The sequence below is a fragment of the Arachis stenosperma genome, chromosome 5 (genome assembly GCF_014773155.1).
Source record: "Arachis stenosperma cultivar V10309 chromosome 5, arast.V10309.gnm1.PFL2, whole genome shotgun sequence".
NCBI lineage: Eukaryota > Viridiplantae > Streptophyta > Magnoliopsida > Fabales > Fabaceae > Arachis > Arachis stenosperma.
This window is the reverse complement of record NC_080381.1, coordinates 132,370,129-132,385,774: the sequence shown is the minus strand read 5'-3', so window position 1 is coordinate 132,385,774 and position 15,646 is coordinate 132,370,129. Positions and strand designations below refer to the sequence as shown.

Below are 15,646 nucleotides of genomic sequence, written 5' to 3'. Positions count from 1 at the left end.
TCATGTTTTCTTCTCCTCCATCATCTCCATTGTCATTGTATTTTTTTTTCCTCTTTCTTGGCATATTTTCTTTATTTCTATCGATTTTATTTTCTTGTATACAGATGCCTTTGCTATACTTAGATGACTCTGTTCTGCCTTTGTCACTGTTGGAGCTCTTCTAACGAATTTTTCTCTGCCCTTGAGTTCTCTATGAATTCATTTTCTTAGGTACACCATGTAACTTTTGCCAAAATTATAACTTCTTTTTATATTTGGCTTGATGGATTTGGACTTTAACACTTTTGAATTTAATGTAGGTACCTAGGTTTATTTATTTGTCTATGATGAACAGAGATATATATTACAAAAAACTCATATATGTTCCATTTTAATTTTATTTTACTATTGTAAAAAATAAGTAATTTACTTTGTTGAGTACATTACCCATTCTTGGTTACAAATTGAAACAAACACTTGACTTGAAGTCAAAGCAGAATTCAGCTAGTGTTTCCAAAGGTCCTTATATTCTGTTTATGTTAGAAAAATTTAAAATTTTTAATCTTGTGTTATGTATTTTACTTTTCTTTGTATTGATAATTTCTCTTACCCAAATTGAAAAATAATGTCTTATGAAGTTTTCATAGTTTTGTACTTTGTTTGATATGTATAGTGGATTGTAACTTCATAGTTTTGTTTTCAAAATTCAAAAAATGAAAAACTTTTTAACATAAGAAAATTCTCAAATTGTTTTATGCAGTCTAATGAATATTCTCATGCATTAGATAATCATGACTGCTTCAACTACAATTCAAATTTAATTTATACTTGAAAGATCATTTTTATTTGCATACTATTAAATGATCAATTATAGTATATGTTTCTATTGTTAGTCTAATTGTTTTATTTTGAGTTTAATAGAATTCTATTCATTATCAAATGGCTCTTCACTCTTATCACGGAAGATAAACAAGTAAGAAAAACGTGAGCTAAAAGACTTACTAACGGTGAATTGGAGATTAGGGAATTTACTAACAACAAATTATTGTTATAGATGAAAGTGTGTAAATAAAGAGTCGAATATAATAGAGAATAAAAAAATATGTTTACAAAAAAAATAAATAAATAATTACCAAAAAATATATGTCTCTCTAAAAAAATTTGGTCTTTTTTTTAAATATTATAAAAAATAATTATTTTTTAACAACTTTAGTATAAATCATAGTTATTAAAATTAGACTGGATCGAAAAACCGATAAACGAGATCCTATATCGATCTAGATTAGTATTCTAACCGTTTTAAAAAATAAACCGATTCAGTCAAATAATCAACAAGCAAGATCAACCGGCGCGTTGATGACATAGCACAGGGTTGAGTGCAGGGTTGAGAAATTTGTAAAATTACATAGCAAGAGGTGGGAGTCGAACTTGCCTCTTCTAATATGAAGACCAAATTAACAATCACTGTACTAATATATTTTTTATATCTTTCATGCTCTTTATGGTATATATTGTATTTTATATAATATCCTAACTTATATATATATATATATATATATATATATATATATAATTCAATATTTTTTATATTCAACATATTTTAAATTGATTAGTTTTTTAATTGAAGTACAAATTAATTAATTTTAAAATAAAAATAATAATTAATATATAAATAAAATAAAAAAATACTTATAACTAAGAACAAAAATAAACTTATATATAATTATTTAATTATATAAAGATTTTCAAACTTTGAAATTACTTTTTGAATATAGTTTATGCATTGTTATTTTTATTGTGTCCAATTAAGATGTTATTATGGTAGTACGGATTAATTTTATGTCTATCTTTATATTAGTTATTTTTAGAATTCGAAAATTAATTATTTTTAAAATATTAGTAAAAATATATATTTCAAATTTTAATTTTAAATTTTTTACTATTTTATATTTTTTATTTATGTATGATTAATTTTTCGGATGGACCAATAACTTATCCGTTAAACCAACAAATTAGTAATTTGATCGATTCTATCACCAGTTCGATTCTGACAACTATGCTATAACGGTCCTTTTTAATAATTAAATCTCTAATATGATCCTTTATAATAATTTTCCCTAATAATAATATGATGGTTGGATTCATCTCATGAGGGAGGAAAGCGGTATACTTATACCCTATGAAGCACGGACACTTCGTTGAGTTACGTGTCTACGAGTCAAATGCATTTTGGATATGATACTCACCGACATTTATCAGACACGTGTGTCTGCTGTGTCTAACTGTATCTTAATAAAAAAATAAAAAAATCTTTTCCGAACACTCTTAGACACACCTAAATACCATCACGTGTCAGTGTATCCAATCTTATTCTTAACATGTATTCTTGAAATAAATTTAGAAATAGTATATATTAGTATTTATTAAAACAAAAGATATTTTAAATACTTTATATAATTAAAATAAGACATTAAAAATAATTAAAAAATTAATTTATGTTTTAATATCAATAAAATATTAAAATATCATTACGATTTATCGAAAAAATACTTTATATTTTATATGTATACGTGTCTCCATATCTTATAAGATTTTAAAATTCGTGTGTCGACGTGTTCCATGTCGTGTCGTATCCCGTGACCGTGTCAGTGTCCGTGCATCATAGCTTGTACCCAGCATAGAGGATATTGTGAACAACTCCGCTAGAGAGACAATGGAAAATTTAAACAATGTGAACAATGAGCTGTAGATTTAGTCCAATACATGTAAAAAATAAAAAACACTCTACAAATTACCTAAACAAAAAATCTACTTAGTTATTCCAAAAGAATAGTCATCCCAAACCCCAATTTACCAAAATATTTCACTCAAATACCCTCTTCGTTTCCAACCTGCTGCTACCCCCACCTTCATCAATAAGCATCTCACTTCATCGTCGCTGTTTGGCTTGCCACACGCTGCTAACGGCGTTGCTCACTCCTAGAAAAAATAACCATCCACTTAATGATAAAAATAATCATTCGCATACCTAATGAATTGAACATCCAACATATTTTAATTATATGTAACTAAATCCAATCTAATCTAAATAATCATCTACAAAAGAATTAAAATAATCATCCGCGTACTTACTAAAATGACCATCCTAAACTGGCCATTGAAGTAGAAGAAGAAGGAGATGAATGAACAGAATAAGCAATCATGATCAAACTCCATTAGCTGTGTACGTCCCTGTATGTTGATCAAGTCTGTCGCTGATGGTGACACTGGGACGGTGAATGCAGTGGGCTACGGGAGAGGCTGCATGGCCGACGGCAGGTGGGCAGCGCGAAGGAAGCTGTCAGGGACTGGTGCGACGCGATCAGACGTTCGCGGGGAGGCTGGGCGGCGGTGGGTGGATAGCGTAAAGGAGGTTGTCCAGGGCTGGTGTGGTGCAATCAGACGTCTGCAGAGAGGCTGGGCGGCGTCGGCTGAAAGCTGGGTGACGGCGGCTAGAGTCTGGGCAGCGTCGGACCGGAGAACGGAGAATTGAAGCAGCAATTGAGTTACTTTGCAGACCGGAATTCGCGAATGGAAAAGGGAGGTTAGCGTAATATTGGGTGTAATTGTATCGTTTGTGATTTGGTTTAATTTAAAATTTTTATTTTTTAAATTTCAAAATTTAAAATTATTAATAATTAATTAATAATTTGATTTATGATTTTAATTTTATTATTTTTTTAACTATATTGTTCACATTGTTTACCATTTTCATTGTCTCGCTATACTTTTTTATTAGTGTTAAACTTGTGCGATATACGGATTTACATTTTAATTTGACATGATAAATCGAAAATAATATTTTATAATCATAAATTTCTTAAATTTAGTATAATACTATCATCATCTTATATAATATTCAAAGTAAAATGCAAATGGAACAATTTGAAGTGTATAATATTCTTGAGCTATAAGGAAAGAGACCTAAAAAATAAGAACATATATAATCGTAACAGTAGCGTGTCAACAGTAGCATGTCAATTTTACACTAAACTTTATATTATAAGGCTCATGAAAATTTATCGACAACCTAGTATTTTACAAACCTCATTAGAAAAGTAATTGGCATATAATGGTGTGCTCCATGTTATACATTTTATTTCAAATCTAAAAGTATAGTTAATAAATTTTTTATATATACGCAAATATTTGTATAAAAGTATAAATCATAACATGTTAGTAAAATGAAAATACTATTTTTTTATCTAAATATTATTAAAAATTTTGTTGAACACGACATTTGCTATTGATGACTTTGGATTGCTGTCTTAATCTAGAATTAGAATGTTCAGGCTATTGTGACTCTTAACTTTTGACAAAGCAACGTAAAGTTACTCATTGGTGAATACTACTTTTGGCAAGTAAAGTCCTATATGTGATAATAATTTACCACATAGTAAAATACCTTAGTTTTTCAATATTTTTCTCCTTATATATAGTATCCAATCAGCCAATAATACCTAAATTTCATTCCAAATACAATTTGGTTTATTAACACTAATAGATATCAATAACATCACAAATAATTTTTTCAATTGATGACCAGACCTCATTAATAACTGTAATGAATTTTCTATCGTCACACAGTGTAACACCCTACCATACAGAGTCTTATGCTTAAGTCATAATTCAGAGATGGCAAGGTATTACGACCTCTAAAATAAAAATTTAGTACGTATAGTAGTATGGATGATTAATTATAACTAGGAGCCTTTGTAGAAAAAGGGGTAAACAAAAATCGCAACTCGAAAGCGCAACACTCCTATCGATAACGTAACGAACAAGGATAATCCAACGCGTGATTATGTATATACAAAGGAGTGTCAAAAACAGGAATATCAAGACTCAAGATCCGACTGTGAAGATAACCGGTCCGAGCATAGCAATATATACATATGATAAAAATAAGGAAAACCCCAAAGGAAACCCAAAGGGACACAAATACATAAAACCTATTCTCCAAAATCTCCCATAAGAGGAGTAATCACAGTTTGTATTATTTAGTGGAGATAAAAGTATCTAAGCAAAATATATAAACCAAAACACAGCCCCGAGAACAAAGGATCTTCGCAACTCTAGAAGTCTCCACCATGCCTCAGCGGGAAACCACACGTTTTGCATCTGAAAACCACAAAATCCGCATGGGTGAGAACCAGAGGTCCCCAGCATGGTAACAGCTTCCACATATATAATACATAATAATAGAGGAAAGCCAAAGGCAATCCTAGTACTTCCTCCAGATAATATCAAAGCTTATAAACAAGCTAAACCATATAAGGGCATCTGACTAAAGATTCTTCAGTCTAACTAATACTTTCCTTTCCAATTCCTTCAAACCTCCCAACCACCAGCAGGATATAATGTAGCAAACACAGTTATATCAAACAAGAAATATACAAATAGGAACAATTAAGGCAGTTAGACAATTAGCAATTAGTATGCAGTCAAGTAGGCAATCTCAAACAATTCACATAGTATGCATATGATGAATGCCTGTCCCTAGTGGCTGATGATATCATCTGTCGGTTATAGAGTCAACCCGACAAGTCCTGGTAGCTAACCATTGGACTGTCCCTCTGTCACGCATCCCCAACTCGAGTTATACTCGTTATAAATTTGATCATAATCATGATCTATATCCATCATCCTCACTGGTGAATATTTACGGGGGCGAGCTCATTCGGGTCTTTCACAGTGCCAGGCCACACTTATGACATAGGGTCAAAAGAGCTTCGAGTCTCAACCTGGAGTACGTGGTGGCTAGCCACTGCTTCCTCCCAGGGAAACTCTCATTTCCAACAGTGGAAGTGCAACATTCACAATTCATTCAACAGCATATATGCATTTGTACATGGCCATAATCATGGCTCCGCCGTAACACGGCAATAATCTAGCCCTCCGGCTCACGGTTAAATCCATAACCAGCCCATTGGCATCACGGTTAAATCCATAACCAGCCATCTCATGAACAAATACGGCCTTTCGGCCCATGGCATAACAAGCACTTCCACCACCATCCTCCGCATCCCACATAATCATGCTTGATCCTCAATTATCATTCATTTTTCCCTTGCTTCACTCGCAAGTTACCACATTCACTAGCCTTTCTTCTTATAGCTAGACATATCATAATGATTTAAGATATAAGTGGTGAGATCGGAGGCTTAGAAGTATGAGATTTGGCTTTGAAAACTCAAAAATCAACTTTGGGATGAAAAACAGGGCCACGCGTACGCGCACTCCACGTGCACGCGTGGATGGCCTCAAAAACTCATCGACGCGCAAGCGTCATGCACGCTAATGCGTGGATTAAAAATTTGCCAATCGACGCGCACGCGTCAACCACGCGTACGCGTGGGTGTTCTCGTGCCCCAGGCACAACACTGGCACAGTTCTGGCATAACTCTCTGGAAAATGGCTGGGCATTGGGTGCAGCACAATCGGCGCGTTCGCGCACATCACGCGCACGCGTGTATGGCGCTTTCTGGAAGATCGGCGCGTACGCGCCAGGTGCGTCCACGCGCAAGGGGTCATTCTGCTAAAAATTTTTCTAAGTTAAAAGCTGCAGAATTCACAGATTCAACCCCCAATCTTCCGACGGACATAACTTCCTCATTTTAAATCGTTTTTCACCCGTTCTTTGAACGACATGGACATCCTAGATCCAATTTCATTTCTAAATAGATTTGGCACAAAACAGAGATCCGTAGTCCAAGTTATGTCCCGTCAAAGTATGCCCAATAACCATATTTTTCATACAAAACCACAAGGTGCCATTTTCAAAACAAGCCATTTCCAACTTTTTTCAAAATCTATCAAAACATGCCAATTTCGTCCCTTTTCTTTGAAATCTATCAAAATATATCAAATTCAACATCAAGCCTCATCAACTCACACATTGACACTTTACCACAGTTTACAAAATCACTATCTCATCATTTTAACCCACTTCACCCAAGTGGCTCAAACTCAAACATATTGACATATCATATACTATTCCTCATGCCAATTTTCAACAACACCAATTTCAATAAATCATCATTGTACATAATCAATATCATACTCACCATCAACATGGTTCAACCCACAATTCAACCATAACCAATCATCAAGCATATATCACAACATGCATATTTCTCATACATCATACCACCGAGGCATCAATAAGCATCATCACATATATGACCACATCATATATCTCAATCATTCAACAACATCAACAATTCAATGCCTATCTTAGGGCCTCTAGCCTAAGTATTTCCTACCACATTACATATTAGATACGGGAAACCGAAACCATACCTTAGCCGATTTTTCCAAGCTCAACCGGGGCACTTCCAAACCACTTATCCACAAGCTCTCAAGGTCTCAAAACCTCCAAGAACAGATTTTTCACCACCAAACCCTTTCCAAGCTTTTCAAAGTTACCAATCAAGCTCCAATATCCACACATACACAACCTAAGCCACAGCCATCATACCCATACACAACATCTCAAAACCCAAACATCATAGAACAACAAAATCACACTAGGGTTGAGAATCTTACCACACCCAAGGTCCAAGGAGACAAGATTAACCTTCTCCTTCAAGAGAGTTGGGTCCTATAACATCAAAGAACCCAAAATCTCAACATTTTTGCTCATAAAACTCAAAAACAAGGCTGGAATTTCGAAGAGCAAAACGTAGCTTACCTCAAGATTAATTGTATGGGTTTTGTAGAGCTCTCCACGGTGAACGTGTGGCCGTAAACAGAGCGGCAATCGGAGCTCTAGATCAAAAGTTATGGTGGTTTGAAGATCAAGTGAGAGAAAGAACTTGAGAGAGTGTTCTTCCTCCCCTCTCTTCAATTTTCAGCGTGAAATGAGTGTTGTGAGGAGAGAGAGTGCTGAAAACTAGGGTTTTGGTCTAGTTATGTTGGGCCAAGGGCCCATTTTAGGTCCATTTGGCCCGGTTTGACCCGTTCGGTTCAATCTTGGTCCGAATTCCATAAAATTGGTACCGAAATTCTCGTCTCAATCCCCTCTATCACATTTAGCCATAAAAATCTCATTTTAGGCTTTCTAGAATAAATTCTCATTTATGGGTTAATTAGCCGTTAATTAACCGGGTTTTACACACAGTAGTCCCATAAAATAAAAAGTATCTTGGAAGTTAGGATATGTAATCCCGTTAACTGTTCTAATAGACTCATATGTTGTGCTACCTTTTTGAATAATTAACAAAATTCTCATATAGTAGATATCATATGTACCCAGTGGAACACAGTTTAACCCCCTGATAGAATACTCTCTCTTGCATGGATATCATTTTCTTTCTTCTCTATTATAAACAAATTAATTTGAAAAGTCAGCATACGTTAAAGTTTGACCTACTTTAAATTTTTTGTTGGCCTCTATCCATGCTAAGAGCATCATACATTTTTTTTCTCTTGATTGGTGATTTTCTAAAGATTGTCATTGTCTTTAAAGATGATATTTTACTTTTCGGGTAAATAAAAAGTTAATCTCATCACTGAAGGGCGAAGGCCATCTTCGATGAATATCATAAGTCAAAATTTTTCACACAGCCTCTCGTAGAGACAAATACCCACGATCATAAAATTATTTAATCTTATAATACATTTTTTAAGTATGTTTTATCTTTTATATTTTCAATACTAACGTACCAATAATATCATTTTAAATAAAAAGATAGAAATATTTATTCACCGAAAATAATTTTTTCTCAAAAAATTAAAATCTTTCGAACACAAAAAAAATTTACTATTACAAAAATATTTATAACAAAATAAAATTAAAATAACAATCTACATAAAAAATACTAAAATAAATAAATTTAAAATTATAGAAAAAATCTTGAAACAAATCTAAATAAATAAATTTATATTGAAGTCAATATCAAAATTTCTAAATTTCATTTTACTTATTTAATGTATGTTTATATTAAAAAAAGTTAATTACAATTAAAAAAATAACAACAATAAAAAATTGTACCAAACTACATACATATATATTTTATATTTTAAAATTTAAAAATTAAAAAATTCATAAAATTTTAAACCCAATTTATAAATTATTTTTTATTAAAAAACAGTTACAATTTAAAAATTAATAATTGATTAATTAATTTAATTTTATAAAGAACAAACGACGTAAAGTGTTTTTTTAAAGTATGTTTATTTTTTATATTTTTAATATTAACATATCAATAATAATATTTTAAATAATAATATTTTAAATAAAAAATAGAAAAAAGTATTTATTTTTAGCAAAAACAAATTTTTTTAACAAATTAAAATTCTTTAAGTACAAAAAAAAATTAATATTATAAATTTTTTTGTAACAAAATAAAGTTAAAATATCAGTCACAATCATCGCTTCAATTATGTTGTTGCCAAGTTCGTTAACTATATACCTTGTCTCGTTGCATAAATTTAAAGTTTAGTATATATTTTGCAGTAGCATTACAGCGACTCTGACTTCAAAGTCAACTTATGGTTAGGTAGTCCTGAATATTTAACATCATTTAGAAATTCTGGTATGAACCATTCTTGTTGTACATCTTCATTCTCATCAACTTGACATGTTGTAAAACTTAGAGACTCCGTTCTTCTTTTCCATCTCTGAAAAGATTGTCAAAACGAAATCGTTTACGTTCTTAACACTCTCAAGCGTGGGTGCTAAAATTTTCCTAATCTAAAAATATTTGTAATCTGACATGTTTTGCAATGAATCTGGATATGCAAAGTTTACCAAATGAGAGAGAGGATCATCAGTAGTACAGTTGTAATCAGTAAATCATCTGGAATTTCAACATCTAACTCATCACCAACAGCAGAACCAATACTTTTATTTCCAACATCAAGTATCTAATTAGCAAATCTCTTTATTTCACTATCATGTTGATCTAAAGAAGACATTAAAAGTCTCACGTTTGTATACAGCTTCAAAACCTAACAAAACGATCACAGATGTGATGAGTTAATAGCTGATGACAATATATCGTGTCTACTTTCTGTTGAAATTACCAGAAGTATGTGTCTGAAATCACCTCCTAGAACCACAATCTTACCACCAAATGATTGATGTGTCTTATGTTGCCATAAATGATTTTTTAGTTTCGTCATAAGTAGTATCGATCTTATTATTTACCAATAAAAATAAATAAAATTAAATACAATTTGTAAATTAATAACCTTATAACTGGCGTAAATTTGAAAAAAACATATTTTAAATTTTTTGAAATACTAAATTAATTCAATTTTATCGAAAAAACATTAAAAACAGAATTAAGTATAAAGGAATATTAAATTAAATTTTTTTAAATAGTACAAATAACCTCAATTTTAATAAAATTGATAATTCTATTTATCAATTGAATATAATCTTTTGTAGTTATTATGTTTGTTTATAAATTATATAAAATTTTAAAAATATTCTTAAACCTATTTGCTTACTTAAAAATTTAAAAAAAATTATATTTTAAATTTGAATTTAAAATTTTAAACATAATACTTTAATTAAAAATTTGAATAATTTTTTTTTAAATAAGTACACATTAAAAATTAATAACCAACTTAATGATATAAAAGATAGTTCATATGAGAAATTTATAACTTTATGAATAACCTAAGTAAATAGCTTAACTTAAGCAAGCAAAATAACCTAAGTAAATAACTTAAAATTAAAAATGAAGTTAAAAAATTTCTGATGATTAAAATTTTAAATAAAATAAATATAAATTTATTATTAGTTTTTTTTTAAAGAGTAACTTTATCAATAAAATAAATTTTATAAATAAAATGTAACTACAATTTAAAAATCTTAAAAATAACAATTTAAACAAATAATTTTTAATTTATAAATATTTTTTAATTTAATTTAACAATATTAAAAACTAAATACCTAACAATCTAAGAAAACATTTTAAAATCATATTTTAAAATTTAAAAAATAACAACCTAATTAAATAATCTATTACTTTATAAGTAAAAATTCAAAAAAAATTTTAGTGACGAACACCTAAACAAATAAATTCTTAAACTCAACGTGTCAGTAAGTATAAAAGCTCCTTATTTATATTATACTACTACAACTACAATAAAGATAAATATAAATATAAATATAAAGATTGCAAAATATAATCAAAAGTTCAATTTAACTTGAATTTGTTTTCCTAAATAAAAAAATAATAAAGGAATGAATTAACAAGAAACTACCCAGTAAACCCGATTCCTTTGCTGTAATCACGCATATTTATCGCCAAACATAGCAAATATGATATTTAGAGAAATAAGGCATGGCAAAGTCCCACCACGTTCGAAGGAGTTGGTTCCATTGGCAGTTGCGCAAATAACTAATTCGCTTTGCACTGGTACCCTCCTCCCAATAACCCCTTTGCCGTCTCTTCGATTTTCCTTCGTTGCCTCCCCCTCTTTCAACTAAAATCATAATGGGCTTCAGATCCCTCTTCAACCGCAAGAAGAAACTCATCAACAAATCTTTATCATCGCCATCCGACGCCGCCACCGCTGGCACCACCGGCTCCCCGCTCATCTCCCGCTCGCCGTCCTTGGCGGTGTACACCCGCGCCGAGTTCGTCTCCGAATTGGAGCAAGTCTTCAAGAAATTCGACGTTAACGGCGATGGCAAGATCTCTTCCTCGGAATTAGGATCCATAATGGGAAGCCTTGGGCAATCTGCAACCAAGGAGGAACTTGACAAGATGATTCGCGAGGTCGATGCAGATGGCGATGGATTTATCAGCCTTGACGAGTTCATTGAACTAAACACCAAAGACATTGATCCCAATGAGGTTCTAGAAAACCTAAAGGACGCGTTCTCCGTTTTCGACATCGACGGCAATGGCTCTATCACTGCGGACGAGTTGCACAACGTCATGGCCAGCCTCGGCGAACCGTGTTCTCTGGACGAGTGCCGGAAAATGATCAACGGTGTTGACAGTGACGGCGATGGCGCCATCGATTTTGAGGAGTTCAGGACGATGATGACGGGTTCTCGCTTTGTGTCACTTGAAAGTTAAATGGTAAAACAATGTGATGATGCTTTTTGCCATTATTATGAATATAATTACCTTTTACATGAATTTGGGAGATTTTGTTTTAGCTTGTTTTCTCTTTGTTTCGGAGAAATTGTTGGTTGGAAAGGGTTTTGGTCATTAATTATCTTGTTTACGGGAATGACATTTAGATTTTAAACTTTAAAGTAAGTTAATTTGACGGGTCTCCATTCTTTTCATGGATGCCATCGTTTTCTAAAGTCACATCGTTAGGTTTGGTTTGGTAAAATTTTTTTTTTTAAAATAGTTTATGAAAATTGTTTTTTAATTTATGAAAGCTGTCTTTTAAAAGATAGCGACACTTACATAATCAAATTAAAAATGACTTTTAATAAGTATAAATACTACAATTATATTTGATAAAACAGTTTTTAAATCTTAAAAAAATTATAATAAATATGTTTATAACAAAAAATAATTTATTTTTTAAAATTTTTTAAAATTTTATATAATATTTTAAAATAAAATAATTTTAAAATAAAAAATTCATAATAAATATAAATATAATAAATAAATTCTTTTATTTTTAAATTTAAAATTTTATATAACTATCATAAAAATTTATTTTATCCTAAACATTTTCATTAAAAATACTAAATTACCTAACTCAAATTTCAGAGATTAATAATTTAAATATTTACTTGATTGTACTAATATAAATAGAGTTATTATTAGTCAATAATAAAATTTGTATGTAATCCAATGTTAGTACTGGTACGTCCATTATCCACCTATATATATATTGGCTCACCTTTACAAATCACAAAAAATAGGACACATATCTCAAATAAACTACTCTTATGATTATATATCTATATTTATATATGTATATACATGTTGTTATTATAATTTTGACTAATGTTCCTACAAGAAAAATTTTATGATTGATTTTCATAAATCAAGTCAACCTCTTCACATTTCAAAAAAAAATAAAAAACAAACAAACATAATAGATATACTGAAAAAATAAAAAAAATAATGCACAAACAAATAATATAAATAGATAGAAGTTCATACCTAATATATGATAGAGATATATTTGTGTTGAAATTTGTGAAGATTAGGTTGAAAAATAAAAAGTATATGAAGACTGTGTTAGAATTTATGAAAGTTAGGATGAGAAGTTAGAAATATATAAAAATTTCAATAGCAATATAATAACGGAAAATATGTGTGAAAAAATAAATAAAATTTAATAAGTACAAGCCAGCTTTAAAAAGCTCCCGCTCAAGTACCTGTAAGTACAAGTCAGTTCCTAGTCTTATTTTTTCTGCAGTGGGCATTAAAAAAAATAGAAGCCCCCTAGAATTTTTTATTTTTTATTATTATTTAGTTATTTATTTAATTTTTTGGTGTAATAATTTAATAATATATTATATTTTATATTTTTAAATATTGATAATTAATTAATGATAAAAAATAATAAATTTTAATAATTTTTTAATATTTTTAAAAAATATTAAAATAAATATTAAACTCAACCACTAAAATATATAAATAATTAATATATATATATATATATAATTTATTTTTGTGTAAATTTTATATTTTAATGTGTATCTTTTATATGTGACTAATTTTTATAGTTGATTTTAGTGAATCATATTAAATATCCAGTTATCAAATTTAACTATCTATATAAAATATAATATTAGAATATAAAATATACATTGAAAATAAAATAAATAATATATTTATTTATTTATAAATAAATTGGTAAATAATTTTAATAATTGATTAATGTGCACATAATATTATATTATTTTTTACATGGTGATTATTGTTGGTATTAATTAGCGCAGCTATTATCTAGTTATCTGAGAGCTGTGAAATGAGTCATGTTCATAACTTTATAAATTATAATCAAACCACCAACGTGGTTGCCGGAGACGTGATCTTGTAGACCACCCATTGATATATATATATCTCTAACGTAATGTCATATATGACCATTGCCCAATATTTGTATACACCCGTCTGTAAGTTTTTTTTTCTTTATTTTTATATTTAAAGTTGATATGGTGGTTATAACTCCGTTGATTGTGCTCATAATTTGGATAGAAAAATACTAGCAAAATCAAAAGAATTTATTATTTTTAGTCAATAATTAATCATTAATATTTAAAAATATAAGCTAAAAATATATTTAAAAAATATTAGATTAAAAAAAATGGATTAATAATTAAAAATAATAGTAAAAATAATAGTACTGACCTTCTAGTATTCTTTATTTGGGTATGAATATACTTCATTGTGCCTTATATATATCGGTTACACAAGAAATGTTTATGATGAGTAATGATTTGATTAACAAAATACTAACCAAATAATGGGATATACAGATGCCATACTATTTATAAAAGAGAAATTCATACAAGAGAATACGTTGTTAGAAATTCATTTAGATATAATTTTACAAAATATTAGAAACTAATTTGAATGTGGTAGTATTTTTTGCAGTTATTCATTTTTGGTATTTTTCTTTTCCTAACGTATACTTTATCCATTCAAGGCATATCAAGTTTGATTTTGGTTCGACGAGCTTATACCACGAACGGAGATTTATCAAGCAAGAACAGAAGTGATCAATAAGAAATGAAAAAAATATATATCTTTTATAGTGATTATATATGGGGTGTGATCTAGTATGAAGATGATTTAATGACTATTGTGACTACATAATTAACCATGTAATGAGGGTCCAACTGCTGGCAAAAAGCATCAACTTTAATCATTATTACTAGTATCAGACTAATCCGTGCCCATGAATGTTTTAATTAGCAGTAAAGATCTTGAAGTTACCACATGGACAAACTAGTAAATAGCAACGCAAAGCTATTCATAATTTGTGTGATTTTTATTACCCTAGACCCTAGTGATTTTGTGTTCTTTTATTTTTGGTGCGTCAAATTTTTGGTGTACCAAATTCGTCTGGACAAGTTCTTATCACAAAATCTTTCATTTGTAAGAATTAAATTAACCTTACATTTAGGAAGAAATTAATTTTTATATTTGTAGAATATAGTTTCCGAAAGAGAGATGAATTCTTTCTTACCATGGGGGAAAATGTTATCAAATTATCATATGTTGTATTTATGAGTAAATATTTTCATAACTCCCGGAATTACATTGCTTGTGACATGAGGGAAATGTTACATCTATCCTAGTTTTTTTCTAATCAAGTTTATTATTTAATAATTAATTAATTAAATTTATAATAATTTAAAATTTAATTTCATAAGAAAGATTTTTAAAAATTATTAGAAGATAATACACTTGAAAAATTAAGATAATACACTTTGAAGGAGATTCGATTTGTTTTGAATGTATTCAGCTTTTTTCCTGTCTTTAGGCTTTTCTTTTTTGTTTTGTAGGTCTTGGTAAATCAATGTCTCCTTATATAGTTGTCATTATGCCTTCAAATATATATACCAGAGAATGTTATGTGGGTAGATTCGATCGTATTGAGTGTTGTTTTCGTAGTGGGCACAAAAATGTCAGCAGAGTTCCGACTTACTCGGGCCTTTTGTAAAAATCAAAATGAGGAG

The 15,646-nt window shown here is 29.8% G+C and overlaps 1 protein-coding gene across 1 annotated transcript; it reads left to right on the top strand.

Moving 5' to 3' along the window:
* Window positions 1-11,330: 11,330 nt before the first annotated feature.
* LOC130979115 (probable calcium-binding protein CML25) lies at window positions 11,331-14,639 on the top strand. Its single transcript, XM_057902479.1, has 2 exons — window positions 11,331-12,065; window positions 14,611-14,639. Exon 1 carries the CDS (start codon window positions 11,472-11,474, stop codon window positions 12,060-12,062), a length of 591 nt encoding a protein of 196 aa, XP_057758462.1. The 5' UTR covers window positions 11,331-11,471; the 3' UTR covers window positions 12,063-12,065; window positions 14,611-14,639.
* The last annotated feature ends 1,007 nt before the right edge of the window (window positions 14,640-15,646 follow it).